General features: G+C 35.0%; 1 protein-coding gene across 1 annotated transcript; it reads left to right on the top strand.

The window, feature by feature from the left end:
• Nucleotides 1-12,702: 12,702 nt before the first annotated feature.
• LOC148161751 (RNA-binding motif protein, X chromosome-like) lies at nt 12,703-23,475 on the top strand. The gene is made up of 8 exons (XM_088020584.1): nt 12,703-12,811; nt 13,314-13,420; nt 15,902-16,076; nt 18,001-18,153; nt 21,177-21,291; nt 22,180-22,305; nt 22,385-22,473; nt 23,180-23,475. The coding sequence occupies exons 1-8, from the start codon at nt 12,703-12,705 to the stop codon at nt 23,473-23,475; spliced, it is 1,170 nt and encodes a 389-aa protein (XP_087876710.1).
• Nucleotides 23,476-24,583: the final 1,108 nt, after the last annotated feature.

Raw genomic sequence — 24,583 nt, 5'->3', positions numbered from 1 at the left:
CCTCTTACACTGTTGTTGGGAATGCAAAGTGGTGCACTCTGGAAAACAGTGTGGAGGTTCCCCCCAAAAAGTAAACATAGAACTACCCAATGATCCAGCAATCACACTACTGGGAATTGACCCAAAGAATACAAAAACACTAATTCAAGGGAATGCAAGCACCATGATGTTTATCAATATTAGCCAAATTATGGAAACAGCTCATGCATACATCTGCTGATAAATGGATAAAGGAAACATGGTATGCATGTACAATGAAATATTAATCAGCCATTAAAAAAAGAATGGAATCTTGCTATTTGCAACAATGTGGATATAACTAGAGAGTATTATGCTAAGCAAAATAAGTCATTCAGATAAAAACAAATACCATATGATTTCACTCATATGTGGATACATAACAAAATGAGTATGGGGAAAAAAGAGAGAGAGAGAGGCAAATCAAGCAACAGACCCTTAACTACAGAGAACTGATGGGTACCAGAGGGGAGAGGGGTTAAATCAGGGATAAGGATTAAGGAGTACACATGTGATGAGCACCAGGTGTTGTACTGAAGTGTTGAATCACTATATTGCATACTTGAAACTAATCTTACTTTATGCTAACTGGAATTTATTTTTTTTTAAAGATTTTATTTATTTATTCATGAGAGACAGAGGAGGAGAGAGAGAGAGGGAGAGAGAGAGAGAGGGAGAAGCAGAGGGAGAAGCAGGCTCCCAAGGAGCAGGGAGCCCGATGTGGGACTCGATCCCAGGACCCCGGGATCATGACCTGAGCCGAAGGCAGACGCTTAACGACTGAGCCACCCAGGCACCCTGGAATTTAAATAAAATCTTAAGAAAGGGGTGCAAACTAAGCTCAGACAAAAGCAAAAGAACTAGCCTCAGCTTAGAAGACCCAAGTTCCAGTTCAAGAGATCCAGAACCATTTCAAGAGCCCTCAAACCTATTATTGGGAACCACAGACTCATATCAGTAAACTAGATACATTTGGGCATCTCAGGAAACATGCCAGAGACCCCAGATACATCAGGGGACCCAGACTTAAGTCCAGAGAACCCAGAACAAATTCTTAATTTGCCAAACCCTCCCCAGAAGAGCATAAACCCATTCCAACGGAATCAAACTCTACTCAAAGAGATATATAGGGAATTAGGGGACCCCAGGCCCAACACAGAACTTGAGACCAACTTCAATAAGATCCCCCTCTCACCTCAAGCAGCCCTAAACCCACTTTAAAAGTCCCCAACCCAGTTCAGTTCACCCAGAGTCAACCTGAGATCTCAGACTCATTTCAGGGGAACATACATTTGTCTTCATATTCTTGTTGTCCTCAAAAGACTAGCTCTACTTTCTGTGGTGTGTATTGCTAGACTGACAATTGTTGATAAGGTTACCTTGGAATATAATGAAACAGGACTATTACTTAAGGCTGGAAAAGCATGTAAAAGTAACAACTGAGTTTGAAGGGAGCCAAAGAAGAAAATCCTAGGACATGAAGCCCAAAGTGTTAGATGGCAGAACGAGGAGAGTAATGGTTATTATAATGAACTTCCGAGTTTGCCGTGTGAATGTGTGGTTGATGGCAGACATCAGAGTGGTTTCAGGAAACTTATATAGCAGTTATCTCCAACTCATGAAGGCAGAATCATGTCCAATGCCAGACAATTATGAAGGACCTTCACTGAGGTTTTGGAATTTTATGATGATGATATTGGTGATTTTGGAAAATTGCTCACAGTCATAGTTATTTCCTGAATCAGACCACGGAAGATGAAAGGACTTCTTTCCAAAGGTGGCCCATAGATAATATGCTGGTGCAGTGAACTCTTTTAGATTTACATGCACTCACTCATTCTTTTTTCTTTTTTTTAAAGATATTATTTATTTATTTGACAGAGAGCAGGACAGAGAAAAGAGGGAGAAGCAGGTTTCCCACGGAGCAGGGAGCCTGATGCGGGGCTCAATCCCAGGACTCTGGGATCATGACCTGTGCCAAAGGCAGAAGCTTAACCGGCTCAGCCACCCAGGTGTCCCCGTTTGTTCTCTTTCCCTACGGCTTCTTGAAAACAAGGTAAGCAACAGAGGTCATATCCAAGTTAGGTGGGTTTCTGTACCTAACTTGTAATTGTCACACGTTTTGCAGATTATTTTTTTTATAATCTAGTGCCTAGAAAACTTAAACCACAAGTAAACAAGTTGTTAAAGTAAGAAAAAAAGGCAGTCTGGTTAAAGATTTCATAGAAACAAATAGGATCAGTACAATAATAGATGGCAGCCCAATTAGTAGGCAGATACACCTTATTAGCAATTACTTAGGGCTTCTAAGAAAAATTGTCAATGTATTTGTATTTTAGAGTTTATCTGATTCCTCTGGATGGATGTTATCCCATCTAATTAGGGAGAGAAATTTCTAGAGGTTTTGTTTTTAGAACATAGTCTCAAGGAAAGGTGAAATTATACTTAAGGCCATCTGGGTATATTAGACAATATAAAAATGCAAGGAATATGTACTTTTGCCCCCCATAATAAGAGTGTATCTGTATTGCATTTGTAAGTATTTGTATTGGCAAAGTAGTGTAATCGAAAATGCCTGTATCTCTGAAAGGACTCTTGGTTATATGACAGTGGAAGTATACACTGCTCTTTCTAAAAAGTATTGAGGATTATGGAGGTTACTTTCAAAGTCTAGAGAGAAAATGTGAAGCCCCCTTCAAGTGTCAACAAAATGGATGCCTTTAAATCTGATATGGGTGTAGGAGATTGGGGGGAAATGGAGGTTCCTGAAACAAAGTAATAACAGGAATCAGAAGTAGGACTGTGAGATTTTGCTCTGTGTTGTGTAAAGGCATTCCATAGATTTGGGCATCTTTGGAGCGACAGAGGAATTTTTAGGAATTTTTAAGGGGAAAGCAGCTATTGTGAGCAGGAAGAGCCAGAGATGGTACAATGTAAGTGTCATTATGGGAAGCTACATTTGCAATGGGAAAAATTACATGGCTAGCAAAGGGATGCTGGAGTGAATAGAGATGAAAGAACAGCAAATAAAGATAAAAAGTGAGTACTGGAGGAGAAGAGTCTCCTGTGGTGTGTGCGCTTGTTCTGGTACCTGGGGTAGAAATTGAGCCCTTCTTGACGTCATCCACTCATTTCCAACTTTTTGAGAAAGCTGTTTACTTCACGGGCACTCAGTTTTAAGGTTTCCAGCTGGAGTGGCCTTCCACTCAGAGTAGTTTTATACCTTTTCAGTTAAGAACCATAAATCCAAAGTTGGGTCCTGAAAGTTTGGCAGCACTGTCAGGAGGATGAAGACTAAAAGGCCATAAGCATTTTGTTCTAACTCAAAACAGCAGAAAACTGCAAAAACAAACAAAAAACAAATTGGGATTTATGTAAGTAAAGACTTCATTTTAAGAAAGCACAAAACTGCTTAATATAATAATGCTCCAATGTTAGAATCCACACGTATCTCAAAATCAAACAGAAAAAGTCTTTTCATAAGAGGTAGGGATAAGAATGAAGGGGGAGAAATCGGAGGGGGAGGTGAACCATGAGAGACGATGGACTCTGAAAATCAAACTGAGGGTTCTAGGGGGAAGGGAGTGGGGGGATGAGTTAGCCTGGTGATGGGTATTAAAGAGGGCATGTTCTGCATAGAGCACTGGTTGTTATACGCAAACAAGGAATCATGGAACACTACATCAAAAACTAATGATGTAATTTATGGTGATTAACATAACAATAAAAAATTTAAAAAAAAAGAGATGTGGGGTATAAAAAAACAAAAAAAAACTAATGATGTAATGTATGGTGATTAACATAACATCATAATAAAAAATAAATAAATAAAAAAGAGGTAGGGATAAACAGAGCTCATAGGAACTTCCTGGGGGATAAGCAGATTGATGAGCAGGAAGCAAAATAGGGGTGTTTTAATAGGAAATGTTTCTGAGCTGATACTCAGAATGGGCTGTTAGGAAATATGTCTTGACCTTGATATGTTAGTGCTTGACCAAAACGGGCAAGCCAAAGTTTAAGGGACTCTGAGCAGGAGAAAAGATTGATTATATATAGTTCACCAAGCCAAGTACATAGGTAAGTAATGGGAAACTGTAGGCATTTGGTTATTGCATGACCAGAAGAGGACCTGAAAACATATAAACTATAATCTCTAAAACATCATTCAATATAATGTGTACTCAAATTATTTTTTTCTTATACATGGCAAACATTTCAATGGTTTCTTTGAAATAGAATCCAATAAGAATTGAACATTGTTATTGGCTTGTATACGTTTAAGAGTCTTTTAAGGGGCACATACATGGGTGACTCAGTCAGCTGGGTGTCTGCCTTTGGCTCAGGTCATGATCTCAGGGGCCTGGGTTCAAGTCCCACATCAGGCTCCCTGCTCAGTGGGGAGTCTACTTCGCCCTCTCCCGCTGCCTGCAGTTCCCCCTGCTTGTCCATTCTCTCTGTCAAATAAATAAATAAAATATTTTATTAAGAAAGAGTCTTTTAAAAAAGCTTTCCCCTTCAATTCTTATTTTTTTCTATTTGATTTTAAGCCAGGTTAATTATCCTATATAGTTCCTTATTGTTTGAATTTTGTTCCTTATATTTATTCATGTAATATAATTCAACACCTTCCTCTACTCACAATATTTCTTCAAATATTAGCAAAATATATTGATTCTGCTTTATCTTCTAATAATGTAACATATCAGTTGTTCTTTTATTATTATGTACACAGTTTTTGATTGTCACTCTTGATAATGTACACACAAGTCATTTCATTTACTATAACTCTATAATCCTCCTTAATACACAATGTTCTCTAAACTATTCTTGATTGTGGGGCGCCTGGGTGGCTCAGTTGGTTAAGCGACTGCCTTCGGCTCAGGTCATGATCCTGGAGTCCCGGGATCGAGTCCCGCATCGGGCTCCCTGCTCGGCGAGGGCCCTGCTTCTCCCTCTAACTCTCCCCGCTCTTATGTACTCTCTCTCTCTCTCATTCTCACTCTCTCAAAATAAATAAATAAATCTTTTAAAAAAATAAAAAATAAGAAAATAAACTATTCTTGATTGTTGATTTTTTTTGAAATGTTGATTTTTTTAAACAAACTGTAAAATCTGACTGGAAATGCAACATACATATATATGAGTCATTATATATTTTTTATTTTATTTTATTTATTTTTAAAGATTTTATTTATTTGACAGAGAGAGACATAGTGAGAAAGGGAACACAAGCAGGGGGAGTGAGAGAGGGAGAGGCAGGCTTCCTGCCAAGCAGGGAGCCCGATGTGGGGCTCGATCCCAGGACCCTGGGATCATGACCCGAGCCGAAGGCAGACACTTAATGACTGAGCCATTCAGGCACCCCTATATATTTTTATTATGCATAAAAACTATTACGTATAAAAACTGTATGTACACATATACTTAGACATAACATATATATCCCCACATAGAAATGTATATAAGTAAATACATGTACATTCATATTAGGTGTATATATGTGACAATTTTAATATTTTCAATCACCTTTTTCTAAACGATTTGTTTTTCTTATATTTTTTTTAAGATTTCATTTATTTATTTGACAGAGCACAAGCAGAGGGAGAGGGAGAAGCAGGCTCCCCGATGAGCAGGGAGTCTGATGTGGGACTCGATCCCAGGACATTGGGATCATGACCTGAGGTGACGGCAGATGCTGAACTGACTGAGCCACACAGGCACCCCTTCTTTATTTTATTTATTCATTTATTTTTAAAGATTTTATTTATTTTTTGACAGAGAGAGACACAGCAAGAGAGGGACCAGAAGCAGGGGGAGTGGGAGAGGGAGAAGCAGGCTTCCCACTGAGCAGGGAGCCTGATGTGGGGCTCAATCCCAGGACGCTGGGGTGCTGACCTGAGCTGAAGGCAGACGCCTAGCGACTGAGCCACCCAGGCGCCCCAACCCATTCTTTATTTTAGAGAGAGCGCATAGGCGTGGGCATGAGCTCAAGTGAGGGGAGGGGTGGAGGGAAAGGGCCAACCTGCCTCTCACCGAGCAGGGAGCCCAACGTGGGGCTGGATATTAAGACCCTGAGATCATGACTTGAGCTGAAATCAAGCTAAATTGACTGAGACACCAAGGCACACCCAGTCACATTTTCAATATTATTTTCACATTATTTAAGGTCATACTGAAGGCACATTATAATACTCATCTCCACATACTCAAGACATTCTTCATGTATTTCCAAGGATTTTTCAGGTTTTTTCTTCAAACCAGAAGAAATGATTATAATGAGAATAAGAATTCGTTTTAAAAAAAAGGATAGTAGTTCATAGTATAGTGGCAATAATCAACTGAGTTAACGAAGTTAAAAGTAAAGGAAGACATTTCCTATTAACATCCAGCAGAAAATAATTATTATATTTTTACTTTTATTCTAACATTGGGTATGCAGTATTTATTTCCATTTAGGAACTGGTCCTCTTCCTAATTTATAATTTGTATTATTGTCTTGTTCTTTTGTCTTATTTTTAGAGGTTATGATTTTAAAATGAATTGACATAGTTAACTTTTGTCACCTGAGTTCTACGAAAATCAAAATACTATAAAAATTGTATGTATGTGTGTGTGTTTATTTCCATTTATCAACAGTATAAATTTTTCAGACTATCCCTTAGAATTCACAATGAATTTATTATCTCAGGATTTCTATTTCTTCTTGGATAATTCTTGACAAATTATGTTTTTTAAATCATCTGTCATCTCATTTTGAAATGAGATCCATTATTACAAGAGGGTGCCAAATATTTCTTATAATTCTTTTTAATTTTTTCTATTGTTAATTTACTCTCCACTCCAATCATGTGTGTTGGTGTTCTGTCATTCCTTTCTATCGCTTTTTTATCCATATTATTAGTGAAAGTACATAATAATGATTCATTTTATGCAAAACAACCAAAGCAGCCAATTCTTTTTCTCTTTTCTTTTTTTTTAAGATTTTATTTATTTGACAGAGAGACACAGTGAGAGAGGGAACACAAGCAGGGGGAGTGGGAGAGGGAGAAGCAGGCTTCCCGCTGAGTAGGGAGCCCTACGCGGGGCTCAGTCCCAGGACCCTGGGATCACGACCCCAGCCGAAGTCAGACATTCAAAGTACTGAGCCACCCAGGCACCCATAAAGCAGCTAATTCTTTTTAAAATATAATTCTTTAAAATTAGTTTCAGAGGTTGAATTTAGTAATTCATCAGTTACATTTAACACCCAGTGCTCATTACATCAAATGCCCTCCTTAACGCCCATTCCCGTTACCCACCGTCTCCTCACCCGCTGCTCCAACAATCCTCAGTTTGCTTCCTAGAGTTCAGCATTTCTTACGGTTTGCTTCCCTCTCAATTCTCATCTTATTTAGTTTCGATGGTGTTTACCAGTCCCTAAATAATGTGTTGCTTTTAGGCCTCCACTTAATAGAAAGGTAATCATATAATTTCCACCCTTTGTTTTCTTTTGTTTTGTTTGAGTCTTTATTATGTTTCAGGTATTGTGCTCAAGGTATGCTCAGGACATTATTTAACTTTACCCCAACAGTCCTATTTGATAATTCCATTATTATCTCTGTTTTGCAGATTCAGTGAATTTAAGAGGTTAAGTATTTTATTCAATTTCACACAACTCCTACATTTTGAAGCTTAGATTCTTGGTCAGCATGACTACTTTATAATGTTGTGTTAATCAACAGACGCATTCTATTTTGTAGACATTCATATTTCCGGTCAAAAGTATTTTCCTGCAGGTTGTCTTTTGCCTTTAACATTGCATGCTTCTGTACTTTTTTCCAGGCAAAGCACATTTTACAATGTTCCCTTTTTCGTCTTCTTCCGCGCTATTTTTAGTAATCCCGCAACTCCCCAAATGCTATCTCTGCCTAAGATCCTCCTTATATCGTATGTCTAATAAGTTATTTTTTTAAGATTTTATTTTATTTATTTGAGACAGAGAGAGAAAGAATATGAGTGGGGTACCTCCACTGACAAGGGAGCCTGCCCCACGATTTGATCCCAGGATGTTGGGATCATAAACTCAGCCTGATGCAGACGCTTAACCAACTGAGCCACACAGGCACCCCATGTCTAATAAGTTATAATCCGTTTTCTCAAGTCTTGCTCAAAACACATCTCGGTAAATTTTTACCATATATATGATTTAGCAGTTTTCTTTTACAACAAAGTATCTGGTTCTAATCATTAGATTTAAATCATAATTTTTCTAGAGATAGGTCCCTGAAATTGTGAAAAAGTTTTGAAGTTCTTTTTGTTTCCTTTCTTGCAAAATGAACATGTTATAGGAGTTCCAAACATTAACCGGCTAAGACAGTATCTTTAGATGTTTTATCTAAAAAACTGATCCTGATAATTGTTTACAAAATGACAGTCACTGTTGTTGTTTATTAAATATGTGTTTTTCACAGCCTCCTCATTTACAGTTTTTTAAATGAGTACTGGTTTGTAAAGGATTATCCACATTATCCATTCCATTTATGAGAAAGAGTAGAACAGCTAATAAACTTTGTTGTAAAAGCCAAAAAAAGGAGACAGTCACTATTATTTGCATAACCTTTTAAAAATAACTGGAGCATTTTCTCATGCTTTTTATGGCACCAAACACATTGTATTATTTCTATGTGTGCTTTCCCAATGAGGTCCTTTCACTGCATTATATAGTAGTTGTTCATTTGTATTAATTATCAATTGGTAGTGATACATTATTTAATTACTTATAGCATTATTAGTAAAACTCATGAATAAAATCCATTTCTCCAAGAAAGGGCACATATTAACTATACAAAATGAGAAAAAAGTAATTGTTAATGTTGATCTGGCTATGGGAAAATTAATGTATTTCTGGTAAGAATATAATACATGTGGGGATATAATGTTAGAATGGTTACCAAGGGGCAGCTGGTTGGCTCAGTTGTTAAGCGTCTGCCTTCGGCTCAGGTCATGATCCCAGGATCACGGGATCGAGCCCTGCATCGGGCTCCCTGCTCCACAGGAAGCCTGCTTCTCCCTCTCCCACTCCCCCTGCTTGTGTTCCCTCTCTCGCTGTGTCTCTGTCTATCAAATAAATAAATAAAATCTTAAAAAAAAATAATGGTTTACCAATCTGTCATTAAAAACAATTTTCTAAAATAATATATAGGTATAAAAATAACTTTACCTTTTGTGCATAAATTCATTGGCGGGTTTTACCTGAAGGAAAAATACTGAAATGAGAAATTAAGGTTTTGGTCCAAATATAATCCACAGTATATTCATTATAATAGTACACATCAAAATTCTCAGTACTTCATAATTGAGAAATATTATAAAAATTAGCAGACATAAGTTTCTTAAAATAGATATGAGCACTGAAATTGGTATCTATAGTATCATTTAAGTTCTAAATTTTGAGATAAATACAAATTATGTCTATGTTGACATAATTTATAATTTGTATTATCATATTGTTCTTTTGTCTTATTTTTAGAGGTTATGTTTGTAAAATGAATTGACATACTTAGATTTTGTCACCTGAGTTATATGAAAAGCAAAATACTATAAAAATTGTATGTATGTGTGTGTGTTTATTTCCATTTATCAACAGCATAAATTTTTCAGACTAGCCCTTAGAATTCACGATGAAATAATTATCTCAGGATTTCTATTTCTTCTTGGATAATTCTTGAAATATTATGTTTTTTAAATCATCTGCCATCTCATTTTGAAATGAGATAAATTATTACAAGAGGATGGCAAAGATTTTATAATTCTTTTTAATTTTTTTCTATTGTTAATTTACTCTCCACTCCAGTCATGTGTGTTGGTGTTTTGTCATTCCTTTCTATTGCTTTTTAAGGCACACTATTAGTGAAAGTACTGAAGTAAAAAAAAAAAAAAAAGTAAAAAATTACGTGTTGACAAATTCTAGAGTATTTCACAAAAATAAGTTTTAGTTTTATTCTGTAGTTATTTGAGTGTGTTCCCTCAGGTTGCATTTTGCAAGTGAATTCCTAAAAGGAATAATTGAAGGAATAATCTCAGCTAATAACAGTATTTTTTTCAGGAATAGGAATTCATTTCACCACATATAATTATTTATTAAGGATTGTGTTTATTACACAGAGATTGAGGTCAGAAAAACTGAGCTCAGGGATTTGTTGTTTTTCTTAATTTTAGATGTTTGGTCACACATTACATGTATATACTTATTGAGGATAATTGAAGATGACATTTTTCAAATCCGTGAAGTTCAAAGATACTGAAGCTTTGAAATCTTAAATACTGTTACTATTTTTATTCCTTTCTCTTACTATATTTTTCATCACTGTTATCATTTTTTTCTTTTCAGTGTTAAAAATTTTACCAGACGCCATGTGATAGTGTACTGCCAATATTTGAGACAATGATAAGGATGATTATTTGATAGGAAAAATTTAGTTTCTCCTTTACATGGATTACTTTAACTGGAAGAAGTAAATAATAAAAGGGAAGTAGAAAATACATTTTTTCTTTCTGTCTTTCCTCAGGCTTTTCCTTCAGGAGTTTCTCGGCTCCCTCCTCTTCCACGTTACCCACCCTCCTTATTCCCTACTTCCTCTGCGGCTCGTCATCCAGTCACATCCGGGTTCCTTAGCGTGGTTAAATTGGTTGCGCAGTTGTTCTCAGCGGTCAGATGAGCTGGTGGTCGCTTAGCGGAGGGTTGAGGCGAGCCGTTAGGTGAGCTGGAGATAAAAAAGGTGAGGAATTCGGGGTTTTAGGGACGAAAGACAAATTTATACCTCAGGAAAAATAGCCAGTGCTATATCATGTCTTATAAATTGATAAATTGTGGTAATTCAGACTTTGATTTTTCTCTCAGGCGTTTTCAGTGTATCTTAAGAACACATTATGTAAGTTAAAAATATATGTGCATAGAATATCTAGAGGAGTTAGGTGTCTTTTTATTGGAAAGTACGTTTTCGGTTTTCATTCGCTCGGCAATGTGTTCCTGCAGCCGCCGTGGAAAGTCCGTGAAGTTCTCGAGGTTTGTTCGTGAATGGTGGGGAGATGAGTTAAAAATGCATGGATGTTAGTTTGAGACGGAATGTGCGACTATAGAGAACCCTATAGTCGGGCTGAGAAGCTTTTTTAATGACCTGATGTACATGTTTTGTTGTTTTAACTTGGCTTTTCTCGGTTGTATTATGGCGCGTCCTCGCGGATTGTTTGTCGGATATATAGCCAGCGCGACATTTTGATTCATGTGGAATTTTTTTTTTTTTTGTAACGAGTTTTCTCTCTGAATGCGGGGGTAACTGAAAAATATATGCACACTATTTAACCGCTGTGAGTACAAACTTCTACTTTACTGATCAGATACCAAATATTGATTCACCTCACAGGATTCTCAAATTTTTAGCATCCGGTAAAAATCTCACAATTGCTTTAGCCAATGTTTGCTAAAGTCTTTTCTCTCTATATAATCGCGGCTTAAATTCCGTTAACGAAGGTTTTAATTCGTACCTTAATTTTATGACTTAGCATTTTAAAAATCTTTTGAGAGAGACATTACTATAAGGAAAGACTATTTGATATGTGACCAAGATAAATGGAAAGAGGGGCGAGGGGAAACTAAATAAAATTAACGTATTTATGTGCACTTAAGAAAACTTAAAATGTTAACTTAGATACAGAAATGCATTTTTTTTTTTTTTTGGTTTTAAAATAATCCACACTATGGGCACCTAGGTGGCTCAGTTGGTTAAGCGCCTCCCTTCGGCTCAGGTCCTGTGATGGAGTCCCCCGTGGAGCTCCTAACTCAGCGGGGAGCCTGCTTCTCCCTCTCTTGCTTCCCCTGCTTGTGTTTCTTTTCTTCCCTGCCCTCTCTCTCTCAAATAAAATAAAATAAATAGTAAAGTCTTTAAAGAAATCCACACTATTTTTTAAAAGCGAAGCCTGCATACTGCACCCAAGGTTTTATCAGATGTCTGTAGATAGTGGAGCATTTTTCTTGTTAAGCCACTGCACATTTTGCTCTTTAGGTTACAAATTCCATTTCTTTCTAAGGGGGGAGGGACAGAGGGAAAGGAGGAGAGAATCTTAAGCATGTTGAGGGGAGATAGTTGCGGGAGGAAGCGGAGGGATGAGCCTCGATGCCAGAACCTGAGATCATGACTTGAGGGAAAATACAGAGTCGGCTGCTTAAGCGACTGAACTGCCCAGGCATTCATTTTTAAGTTTTTATTTATTTTTGAGTAATCTCTACACCCAGTGTGGGGCTGGAACTCATGACTCTGACATCAAGAGTACATGCTCTAGAGGCGCCTAGGTGGCGCAGTCGTTAAGCATCTGCCTTCATCTCAGCTCATGATGCCAGGGTCCTGGATCGACCCCCGCATCCGGCTCCTGGCTGGGCGAGAAGCCTGCCTCTCCCTCTCCCACTCCCCCTGTGTTCCCTTTCTTGCTCTGTCTCTGTCAAATAATTAAGTAAAATCTTTTTTTTTTTCAAGTGTAACATGCTCTATTGACTGAGACTAGCAGACACCCAAGTTTCATTTTAAGAAACAAAACAGAGCTTATGTACGGTATTTCACCTAAATTTCACATACACTGATAAAATACAACTTTTTGGCTTATAATTTATTTTTTGCAATGTGTATATGTTTTCAAGCATTTAACAGCAAAATGTTAGAAGCAGATACACCTGGGAAGCTGTTTATAGGAGGCCTCAGTATCGAGACTAATGAAAAGACTCTTGAAGCAGTATTTGCGAAATATGGTCACATAGTGGAAGGTAAATTTTGAAACCAACATCTATGTAAATGTTCAAAGTAAATTATATTAAATATATATAATTGAACAGCTAAGCTAAAATTATTTTTCTGTTTTTGAAACTTTCTTGAGCACCTTTTTTTAATATATTAGTATTTGTGTTATATATCGGGATAGCATAATAGCAATGAATGAAAGGGTACACCTACAAGTCTCTTACTATTGGGAAGGGGAAAAAGGAAGAGCAAATAAATAAAATATGTATATTGTGGAGGTAGGCTTTTGAAAAGGGATAAGATAGGCTAACTGTAGAGTTCCTCACTGTTAATTTTTAGCAACTCATAATGATGTAAAATGTAAAGATTTTAAAATAACTTGCAAATTTTTTTTACTGTTCTATCCAGGATATCAGTTAAGTTAAAAAGGACTTCAAAAAATCATCCAAGGATGGATTGGTAATTTTCAAAATATTAAGAAGGTTCACTTTTATGTAACATCCAATTAAATTTTTACATGCACTACAGTTCTTCTGATGAAGGATCGGGAAACAAATAAGTCCAGAGGCTTTGATTTTATTACATTTGAGAGCCCTGCTGATGCTAAACATGCTGCCAAAGATATGAATTGGAAGGTAAGAGAGTCTCTTAAAAATTTTCCAGCTCTGTTGTTCATTGAATAGTATTTTTAGATTGTTTTTATTTTTCTAGTATTTTACGACACATAATGCATATGCCAAAATTCTTTAGTTGTCACCCTTCTTTTTGTTACATGAATACTGGAGAGCGTGGTTGGAAGGAGTGAAATGAACATTAGCTTTAGCGGTGTATGTTAATGTATTTCTATGTTAGTATTCCAGGATTTAAAATTGAAAAAAAAAAAAAAACACCTGCACAAAATAATACAACAGAAAAAGCTATTGAAATTCATGGAAGTGTTTCTGTAGCATAAAAGCTTAGGAAGACAAATAGGAAAGATTAATTCCTGTTTTTTGGGGAAAACAATTCTTGAAAAAGTTAATACTTGAGCAGAAACTTTACATTCATACAGGCATTCAATTCTTGAGGAAAAAAAATAATAATGAGTAAACTGTTGATGTGGTGATCAAAATAATTATCTGGTCACCTGCACCTAATCTTGCTCTTCTTTCTTTAGTAAGTTTTCATTCAGTTACCAGTATTTTTTGTAAATTTGGTACGTGATTATTTTATTATAGTGGTTGAGGGTTTATTTTGATCCAGATTTTAATGTACTAATGAATAAAGCAGATACTCTTTTTCTTTCTGGACCTTAAAATCCAGTAGTTACGTGTCTTCTATATACTTTTAAGTTTTTCAGTGATTCTGTTAAAATACTGAATACTTTATCGCACTCCAGGTCACTCCATTCTAGAAGTTTTGGTTTCTTCATTTCTTAGATTATCCTAATCTGTTTTATGGCTTTATTATTCTTTAAGCTATTCCCAGTATTTTTTGGACTGGTCAAGACCTGGGTCAGCCCTAGCATTTTCAGCTTCAAAAACTCAAATTGCATATTTACTCCAAAATTTTATCTCTTATCTGTAGGTAGTATCTTTTTATACTCATAATACTATAAATTAAGTTCATTTTATAAACTTTTCAGTTATTTTATTTTTTAATTTATTTTATTTTTATTGTATTGATTACGTTCATTTTTAAATTATTAGCAGGACTTCTTAAGTTCACAGTGTGGAATACATATGTTAGTTTTCTTTTTTCCCTTGTAGATTGGTTTCTGGTACAAAGCAGGCTATCACGACATACTGACCTTTTTTTACTTTGCTTTTATATTTTATGATTGTTAGCATGTAGAAGTTGGATTTGGCTGAGGTTTTTGTGTTGTGTACAGAGGTAAATTATTTAAAGCAATTGATGATTCTTTTGTGTTCTGGTTTTTAAGAACAAGGCCGTGAGTTTGTATAGACTTTATTTCTAATTTTTTTCAGCAGACGTTTTATTGAGTGCTTAGGTATTAGCCTTTGATAAAGCAACTGAGTGATGGTTGTAAATCAAAGTACCTGTTTTCTTGTATTTGAGGATGAAAGATAAGAACTCTTTAAATAAGAATTAATATGGTTAGTACAAGAACTTTGATAAGAAATAAAGTTAGTAATCTAGTTAGAACTTGTACGGGTAGTGGACAGTGTTTTTATCCATGAAGATCAAGAGGTGTTAGCTGAATCCTGCGTTTTATAAAGGAAGCAGCCATGAATAACTTTGCAGGAAATATTTTGGACCCAGAAATACCGAATGAGTCCCTGGTGTGGGGACTGCTATTTGTGGCTATTTCTATTGGCCTAGGGCCCATACCTACCAGAAGTCTTGGTAGGAATTTAGGATTTAAGACTCTTTTCTGTATGTAACACAAAATGACCAGAATGTTTTATGTGGGATAATTATTAAAAGTTATGTTATTAAAAATCGTGTTGGCCCCTGTGAAAGATAAACAATTCTGAAATTTTCGGGAAGTTAAGAAATTTAATTTGAAAAATGAGAATAAGTACTATATTAAAAAGTTGTTTTCTAGGAACATGTTTAAAGCAAAGCTGGGTAAGAACAGAGTATGGCAAAATATTAAAGACCAAATAAATGTTCTATTAAAAGAGAAAAGCAAAGAAAGTTAATATAACTACGGTAAATACAGCTGCAATCATATTAGGATTATTTCCTTTTAATTTTTAGCAGAACAGATACCAAAAAGTTGTACAGAATATAAACAATCATTTTGAATAAGTAATAGTAACTTTTTTTCTAAATGACAGTACACATTGTTTTATATACCTTCGGGACACTGGAAAATTTAAATGCTAGAAATCCAAAAATAAAGTGAGTTATACATTAGAAAATGTATATTTTCATGAAATGTGAGAGCTCTTCTTTTTGATGCTGGATGGTATTTCAAGAAGTTTTAATAATACAGTTGTATTGGATGACTTAATGGAAGGCAATTATTAGTTAAATGTCTCATATTTGGCAGGTGAAGGACCTGGTCATTATTTTCTTATTTGAACTTGATTTTAGTTTCAGTAATGAGTAGATTTGTAAAATTTGTTAAATTGGTGTAATGTTACCGATATTCTACTTAATGTCTTTAGTCTTTGGATGGAAAAACAATTAAAGTGGAGCAAGCCAACAAACTATCTTTTGAAAGTGGTGGAAGATGGAAGCCACCACCTCATCCAAGAAACGGAGGCCATTCAAGAAGTGTGAGATGTGGAAGAGGAGGAAGTGGAGGAGCAAGAGGGCGTTCCTCATGTGGAGGACACTTGGGTAATGTTTTAAAATATAAGGATGGAACACTGGAAAACAGTAAGTTTGAATGTATGGAAATACATCAGTATTTATTTACATCTTTTATGAGCATAATAAACTAAGATTCATTAGATGAGGAATTAACAATCATAATTGAAATACTACTCTTTTTTAATGATGAAAACATGACATTTATTGCTGTATTTGTCTTCAGCCATTCAGACAAAACATGGCCTCACAAATTTGGTTTCTCAGTTTTGTTATCATTGTATTTATTGCCATTTGCCAAGACCTAACTGATGAGTTGAAAATTTACAATAATTATCCAGACCAATAATTTATGATTTTTACAAAAGGATAATTTAGAGAAATTCTTGCCTTAGAAATGTATACCTAATCATTTAAAATCAGTGTATTCATTTAACTGAATGTAATGCTTCCTTTGAAAATTTGTTTATTAGATGATTTTTTCAGATTATTTATATTTCCATAGATATTTCCTTTACAGTGTTATTTTATCACATTTTTTCTTTTTTCTTTCCTTTTTTCTTTTTATTATGTTATTTTCTAAAGGCTAAGGAATTATAGTTCTAAAATGCTTGAAATAGTGTGCAAAAATATAACCTTGCAGTGAAATGGCATAAATTTCAAACTAAATTCAGACTGCAGGATTTGTTTTCCATATATGTTTGTGCAAACATCAATGCGAAGGTTTTCTGCCTTGGTCTCTTGTTAGTGAAACTTGCATTTGGGGAAATATCTAGAGCTTTCTTTAGATTTTGGAAGATGTCTTTACTCAGAGAAAGGTTAAAAGCCACTGCTACACAAATACGAATTTATCTTTGTTGTGTGTGTTGGAGGGAGAATGAGTCATTGAAAATGCTATTTATGAACTTTTCAGAGAAGACTTTTTACTCAGTATGAAATGGGGTCACTTCCTGTGTGTTGAATAAACTTTGTTCCTTCTGTTAACCGGTCCTTAAAAATCAAACGTTTAGATTCTGTTCTTGAAAATCAGTGTGATATTTAGGAAATTGTCTCCTAAAGTAGAATTGTAAGATTTGTCCCATTTATTTTAATTTTTTTAAGATTTTGTTTCATTTATTTGAAACAGAGAGACACAGCGAGAGAGGGAACACAAGCAGGGGTAGTGGGGGAGGGAGAAGCAGGCTCCTTGCTGAGCAGGGAGCCCTGTGCGGGGTTCGATCCCAGGACCCTGGGACCATGACCTGAGCCGAAGGCAGACACTTAAGGACTGAGCCACCTAGGCGCCTCAGATTTGTCCCATTTAGAAGCAATTTTGTTTTATTCACGAAGCTGATACTGAAAAAATTTTACCTATTTCTGCCGTGTATAAGAATACTCATTTTTTTAACCTATGACAATACCAAGGAATGGGAATATATCTAAACGTTTTTCTAGTTTAGAAAAGTAAAATGATTTTTAATGATTTAATATGCATTTCTTAAAATACCAGTAAAATTGAACATAACATAAATTTTTGTTGACTATTAAGTGCATTGTAAGAATTGTATGTGTTAACACTTTCAGGTAATGAGTTTTTGATGTATCTTCTCCTTTAGATTTTTAAAAATATTTTGATTTGTGCCTATGTATTATATGATTTTAAAGTAGATTTCTTCACATGAGGATTACTTGAGCAATTATTTACCATTTTTCCCCACCCCTTCAGTTTTTCCCAAATGTGTCTCATTAATGTGAATATAAAATGCTTCTTGAGTTTTTCTAGGTTTTCCAAAATAACTTTCACAATAAGCCTTTGATTTGTATTTATGTATATCATGTAAGAAAACAAGGTTATTTATACAAATCTGAATCCTTAAGACCATAACATTGTTTAGTAAAGATTTTTAAACAATGAACCTTCATCATTTAAAAAATGTTGATTGTACTTTCCTAAAAAGATTTCATTTAAACACAGATGTTGGAGAATGTACTCTTAACCTCAACGTGAGTTCTTCCAAGGGACGCTTTCCAGTTAAAAGAGGCCCATCTTCAAGAAGTGGAGGTCCTCCTCCTAAAAGATCTGCTCCTTCTGCTCCCGGGCGTAGCAACAGAGGAATTGGAGGAAGAGGTAATGCTGTGAATCCTTCTGAATGAAAATCATCTATTTTAAGAAGTTGATTTCAAGAAGCGCAATGGAAAATAAAGTATATGGGTGTATTTATGGATCACTGCTTATTTTTGGTTAGGATCTAATTCTTCAGCTTCTAATTATAGGTGTAGTAGGTGATTAACAAACAGTGGGGAAAAGCATTCCTATTAAGTCTACATTTGTTGTAGAACCCCTCTTCATTTTTTAAAGTTCCTGGTATAACATGCTTTGGTCAGCAGGTTTTTTGTTTGTTTGTTTGTTTTTTGCATGATTTCAAGATCAAGATATTCTTGAAAATCACAATGTCCTATGAGAATATTTTGATGTGTAGCGTAGCTGTGTATTTTGATCACCGGGTTTATTAGTCATTAATTAGTTTATAAACAATAAATGCAACTTGCCATATTGTTTTTTCTTTCTGTGTTTGGACCATGATGGTGCTTTACTAAAAAGATCTGATTTAAATGCAGATGATGATGGATACACACTTAATCTCAGCATGAGTTCTTTGAAAGTATGTGCGCTAGTGATGTCCTAATCTAAAACTTACTAGAAAGTTCAGTTTTAAAATCATAATTATGTGCAAGGCATTCTTTTCATTTTGTGAGAATACTAAGAAATATATAAATACATGTGAGATACATTCTTTACTTCCAAGAATTCTCTCATTAGGAAGGAAATATCTAATATTAAGTATTCATGATAAAGAAATAGAAAATATTTTGTTATCTAGATGAACAGAGATCACTGTGGGTTTTGGTTATTTAAACAAGGCTTGATAGACTTAATAAAATTTAATAAATAAATAGACTTATAAACTTTAAATAATCTAAATTGGAAATCATAGGAGTGCATATATTTATGAAGCTATTGTAATTTAGTTATGTCATATGTGGAAGATAAAAGTTCACCACCAAGTTTGATGGAGAGATGATTTAAACTGTAAGATAACAATCCTTAGGGAACTGAAAATACTTGAGAGAATTTAAAGAACGCAAGAGGTGAGTAGCATCAAATATAAGAACAGATAACTTTGAGAAGGTGTAAGATCTTGGATTGAACAGAGTAGGAATCAAGAGGGTAAAGAACGTCTTAGTGAAGAAATAAACACTATATCTTCAGATTTAGAGAATGAAAACTTCAGTTCTTTTAATTCGACATTGCTCTTTAAATCTTATGGTAGAAGTTGACATTATCAAATTTACCTTTCACAAAGCTAAGTGTAATTTGCTGTTGTCTTAAATACAGAAGAAGCCTACACGTTTCCAATGAAAGAATTAGGAGAAAAAAAATTGGAGGGTGAGGGCTTAATTCTAGGAACTAGGAATAATTTACTTAGCATGTGAAGATAACATTACATATGGGAGAAAGTTGCATATCTAGGAAGGGGTACATTACTTTCCCAAATTACCTCTTAAACAGTATTGCTAATAAAACACTAGACATCATCACTGCCATCATTACAAAACTAAGCCACTTGGTATGATAAATTAGAAAATATATGTAAAGAATTTGGCATCTAATGCCCGAAGGAAAGATAACATTGTTGGTGTGAGTGGGGTGAATTGAAATCAATACTTTTTTTTAGCAGAAAAAAGATACCTATGTATTTCCGTTAGTAAACAGTTTGAAGGTTTTGCATGTTAATACTCATGAACAGTATGAAGATAAAAAGAAATAAAGGAAAGAATAATATCTTTCAGCTGGAGCAGTTTTAATGACTGAATGATTCACTCTATGTGAATTTCTTGTTTAAGCTTTTTGAGAAACACTGGCCATGAAGGAACAGTGGAATATAGAAAGCCATGGGAAATATTTAGGTGATACCAGGAACATTTAGGAATTAAAGGAAAACAGCATTGTAAATGAGCAGAGTGGTAGAGAAAGCAGGGTAGGTACATCATGTATACAAGGTACTAGAAGTTTTGCAGTTGGGGGCAGTAAATAGAAAATGATGACAATAATGAAAGCAGGAAGAGGCACAGTTCGTTTCATGCAGCAGAGAGATTGTTTTAAGAAAAAAGAAAACGGCGCCTGGGTGGCTCGGATGGTTAAGCGTCTGCCTTCGGCTCAGGTCATGATGCCAGGGTCCTGGGATCGAGTCCCTCATCGGGCTCCCTGCTCCTTGGGAGCCTGCTTCTCCCTCTGCTTCTCTCTCTCTCCGTGTCTCTCATGAATAAATAAAAACTTTAAAAAAAAACAAGGATGTATAAAATAAACATGTTTAATTAGAATGAGGTGGCTGTATAGAAGACAAAGGAAAGTGATGAATAATGGGGTAATTATTACGTTAAAGTGACTTATAAATCCCTTTGCTGTGTTAATACTTGTAACAATAAGGAAGTATTCTTGATAGTGATTCTTGATGGTGTTCGCATGTATACAAGGGTAAAAGACAAAATATACAGGGAATCTTGAAACTTACAAAAGTTATGAAAAGACATAAGGTAAATGGGAAAAAAGTTTGACACTAAATTGTGATAGCTTAATAAGTACTGTGATCTTTGGGGAGCAATTGAAACATTTTAACTAGCATGGGACGTCACTGCCAGCCTATTGAATATGGAAAAGAATAGTTTGGCTGCAGTGGGACCATTATAATGGAGAGTATATTGAACAGCTCAAGCATGTCTAATGGACTCGGAAGTAACCTGGACAAGGGATGGACTTAGTAAGACATTGACAAATAGAGAAGAAAAGCTGAGAAGTGAAAGTAAAGAGGCAGATTGAATCATTGAATTGGTGGAAGTAGCTACTGAAATTGTTTATGTTTAGAAGTTTTTTTTTTACATACTGATGGTAATTTAAGATTATGCAAAATTTACATAGGGAGGGAAGATACCAGAAGATGAGACATTCAGGAATATGTAAAAAGCAGACAAAAATAATCATAAATAGTATCTTAAGGGAGAAATCTTTAAGAATTGTGGAAAGAAATCTGTGTTTTGAATTTTTCTTTTTTATAAAAGTTATTGAGATACTTAAGAATTTTTAAATTAAAGGGCCACCATCACATGGGAGAGAGAATTATAGAGGTCCTTCACGCAGAGCGCCAGTGTCTTCCCGGAGAGATGACTATATTTCACCAAGAGATGATGGTTACAATACCAAAGATAGGTAAAGGAAAACAAAGTATATAAACTGTTAAGTTATAGTGGATTTTTGTTTTTGTGGAAGTGAAATTCACTAACAAAATTAAATATTTTAAGGTTAATAATTCAGTAACAGTACATTTACAGTGTTAAACAACTACTATCTTTATGTAGTACCAAAACACTGTTATCATCCACAGATAATCCTTAATGTTACCTCTACCTGCTTCCAAGGCCTCACAAACACCAATCTGTGTTCTGTCTCTGGATTTACCTATTCTGCATAGATTATACTAATGGAATCAAACCGTTTTAACTTTTTGTGTCTGGCTTCTTTAGCACAAATGTTTGCAAGAAACATGCATTGTAGCGTGAATTCTTACTATGGATTTTTTTATGGGTTTTTATATTCCTTTGTATATGCAATTAACAGTCTGGGATATTTCCACCATATTATGTTGTGAACATTGATCTGCAAATATTTAAATACCTGTTTTCAGTTCTTTGGGGCATATACTTAGGTGTGGAATTTTTGGGTCCTATTGTAATTCTGTAATTTCTTAAGGAACCACCAGCCTTTCCCACAAGAACTGCACTTATTATACATTTTTATTATCAATATACAGATTCTGATTTCTTTACATTACTAACACTTAATATTTTCTGTTTTTTTTTTAAATTATAGCCAATATAATAGGTGGGTGAAGCAGTGACTAGTTTGTGTTTTGATTTGAATTTTACCTAATGACTGATTGAGCATCTGTTCACATACTTGTTGGCCATTTGTGTATCTTCTTTATAGAAAAGCGTATTCAAGTCTGCCTGTTGAAAAAAGACTTTTTATTGTCAGAGGTTTTTATATATATTTTGGATATAAGAAACTGCACTTTTAAAATTTGCTGCTTTATTTGAGTTATTCGAGCAGAGATTATCCAAGTTCCCGAGACACCAAGAATTATGCTCCACCATCTAGAGACTATGCATACCGTTACTATGGCCATTCGCGTTCTCGGGATGAACATTACTCTAGAGGATATAGGTACTATGAAAATTTAAATTTTTATCAAATAGCTGTTTACACTTCTTGTTACATTAATGCCTATTTTTTTTAAATTTAGTGATCGTGATGGCTATGGTGGTGGTCGTGATAGAGATTATTCTGAACCTTCAAGTGGAGACTCTTACAGAGAATCATATGAGAGTTATGGTAAGAGTACAGTTGTGGGGCACCTGGGTGGCTCAGTTGGTTAAGCGACTGCCTTCGGCTCAGGTCATGATCCTGGAGTCCCGGGATCAAGTCCCACATCGGGCTCCCTGCTCAGCGGAGGGTCTGCTGCTCCCTCTGACCCTCTTCCCTCTCATGCTCTCTGTCTCTCATTCTCTCTCTCTCTCAAATAAATAATATCTTTAATAAAAAAAATTTAAAAAAGTTCAGTTGTTACTTAAAACTCATGCAATTAGATTTTACAAGCCAGATTGTTGAGTATATAATGTTACTTCTAATTCTAAAGGCATAACCACAGTATGGCCTTTTATTAGTTTGAAGATCTTTGAATTACTTTTTTAATAGGCCATTTAAACTAACAGGTTACTTTTAATGGTAAATTGGCAGTCTCATCAAATTGGCATCTTATCAAAATCATTTTAACATTTTTAACTAACAAGGGAGAGTGTTTAACAGTATGGAATATAAGAAAAATATGAAGGTCATAATTTCAGCCCATTTTCAGAAACTGACAGCACATTTACTTCAAATTATTTAACATAAAACATGCATGTTACATTTACATTTCCTTTTAAATTAATAAAAACATATTTCTTCCAAATACAGTACTTAAATTAGGTTCATGGGGTAACGATGCCACAAAAATTGTAATGTAGTTAGTTTTTTTACTTGATCATTGACCTTACAGGTAGCTCCCGTGGTGCACAGCCTGCACGTGGGCCCCCTCTGACTTATGGTCGAAGCAGTCGCTATGATTATAGCAGCACACGTGATGGATATTGTGGAGGTCGGGAAAGTTACTCAAGCAGCCGGAGTGATCTCTACATAAGTCGTGAGCATGGTGGCAGACAAGAACGAGGCTTCCCACCCTCTATGGATAGGGTGTACCCTTCTCATGAGTCATATGATAGCTCAAGTTGTGGGGCTTCCGGAGGAGGTCATGGGGGAAACCGATCTGAAAGAGGAGACCGTAGCAGATATTAAAAAGTTCTGTACCAATTTTTTGTCAAAGAGGAAATTTAACTACTTTTTTTCTGTTACTATAGAATTAATGAAAAATGTTATTTAATGGGGAAAGGCATATGTTAAGTTGCCCTCCATGAATTTTTGGATAAGATGGGTAAGATAAAAAAGTATACAAAGTAATTTCATGATTGCTAATGTAATTGATGAAAACTAGATAAGTTGCTTGAATGTAATGTCTGCATTGTTAAAATTTTTGGAGTAAAAATTTCCATGAAATGGGATTTCTTGTCTAATTTTATTATTGGGTTAAAAAAGTGAAAGCAAAAGAAAAATCAGGAAACCAAATTTCTGTGGAAGGTGAATTGCACTGTTTCCCTAAAATTTCCTTTTTATGTCTGAATATAAGCATACAATATAAAGCAGTATGGTACTTCTGCACAGGAAGCTGTGCCACTTGGGCATACTAAGCCAATTAATGTGTTGTTGTTTGTAAACATAAATGTATAAAAGGTTTACAAAATCTCCAAAAGGGCTACAAAAGATTGCGTTTGCCTCATTACTCTAAAGTCCTCCTAAAAGAGTGGTGTTAGTTAAAAGAAAAATTAGATATAGGAGGATACAAAAGTTTAAGAAATAAATTAAGCATCTATTTTCTTAACCAGATTAAAGCACCAAATGACCAGAGTGGGAATAATGGTAATGAAAACAGTTTTCCACCTAGATCAAAACTTGAACCAGTTAACTTTACAGAGTATTAAGATACAATGAAATAAGTGCTCCTAGATTTAAAAATATTGGTAAACAAAAATATTGATAAACAGATTTTTATCTTTGGAATTACTCATTAACTCTGTCTTGGACTATTTGAAAATGTAACTCAAAGGCTTCGTATATACTCCTATAAACATGGAGTTATCAATAAAATTAGGTGAAAATCATGAATAGGAAAAAAAATACTCATTTAGTTGTGGAAGCTGAGCGTCTAAAAGCTTTGATAAGCCTGCCAAATTGAGTTTGGAAAACTACTGGAAAATTACTTTTTTTTTTTAGGAAAAGCATAAGGGAAAATTTACATACTGCTGGAGCATAAAGGTTTACTAAATTAAAAATCTACCTTATGATACTG

This window comes from Eumetopias jubatus, unplaced genomic scaffold (genome assembly GCF_037043125.1).
Source record: "Eumetopias jubatus isolate StellerSeaLion01/CBP00866 unplaced genomic scaffold, mEumJub1_p1.0 scaffold_75, whole genome shotgun sequence".
In the NCBI taxonomy this organism is placed as follows: Eukaryota; Metazoa; Chordata; class Mammalia; order Carnivora; family Otariidae; genus Eumetopias; species Eumetopias jubatus.
The sequence above is the reverse complement of the archived record's forward strand: the minus strand, read 5'-3'. Positions and strand labels throughout refer to the sequence as shown.

Bases quoted from the DNA above. Each gene is read 5' to 3' on its own strand.
- LOC148161751 (XM_088020584.1), top strand. From the start codon at position 12,703: ATGTTAGAAGCAGATACACCTGGGAAGCTGTTTATAGGAGGCCTCAGT. The intron at 13,421-15,901 runs GTAAGAGAGTCT...TAATGTCTTTAG, and splicing joins CCAAAGATATGAATTGGAAG to TCTTTGGATGGAAAAACAAT. The intron at 18,154-21,176 runs GTAATGCTGTGA...TTTAAATTAAAG, and splicing joins CAGAGGAATTGGAGGAAGAG to GGCCACCATCACATGGGAGA.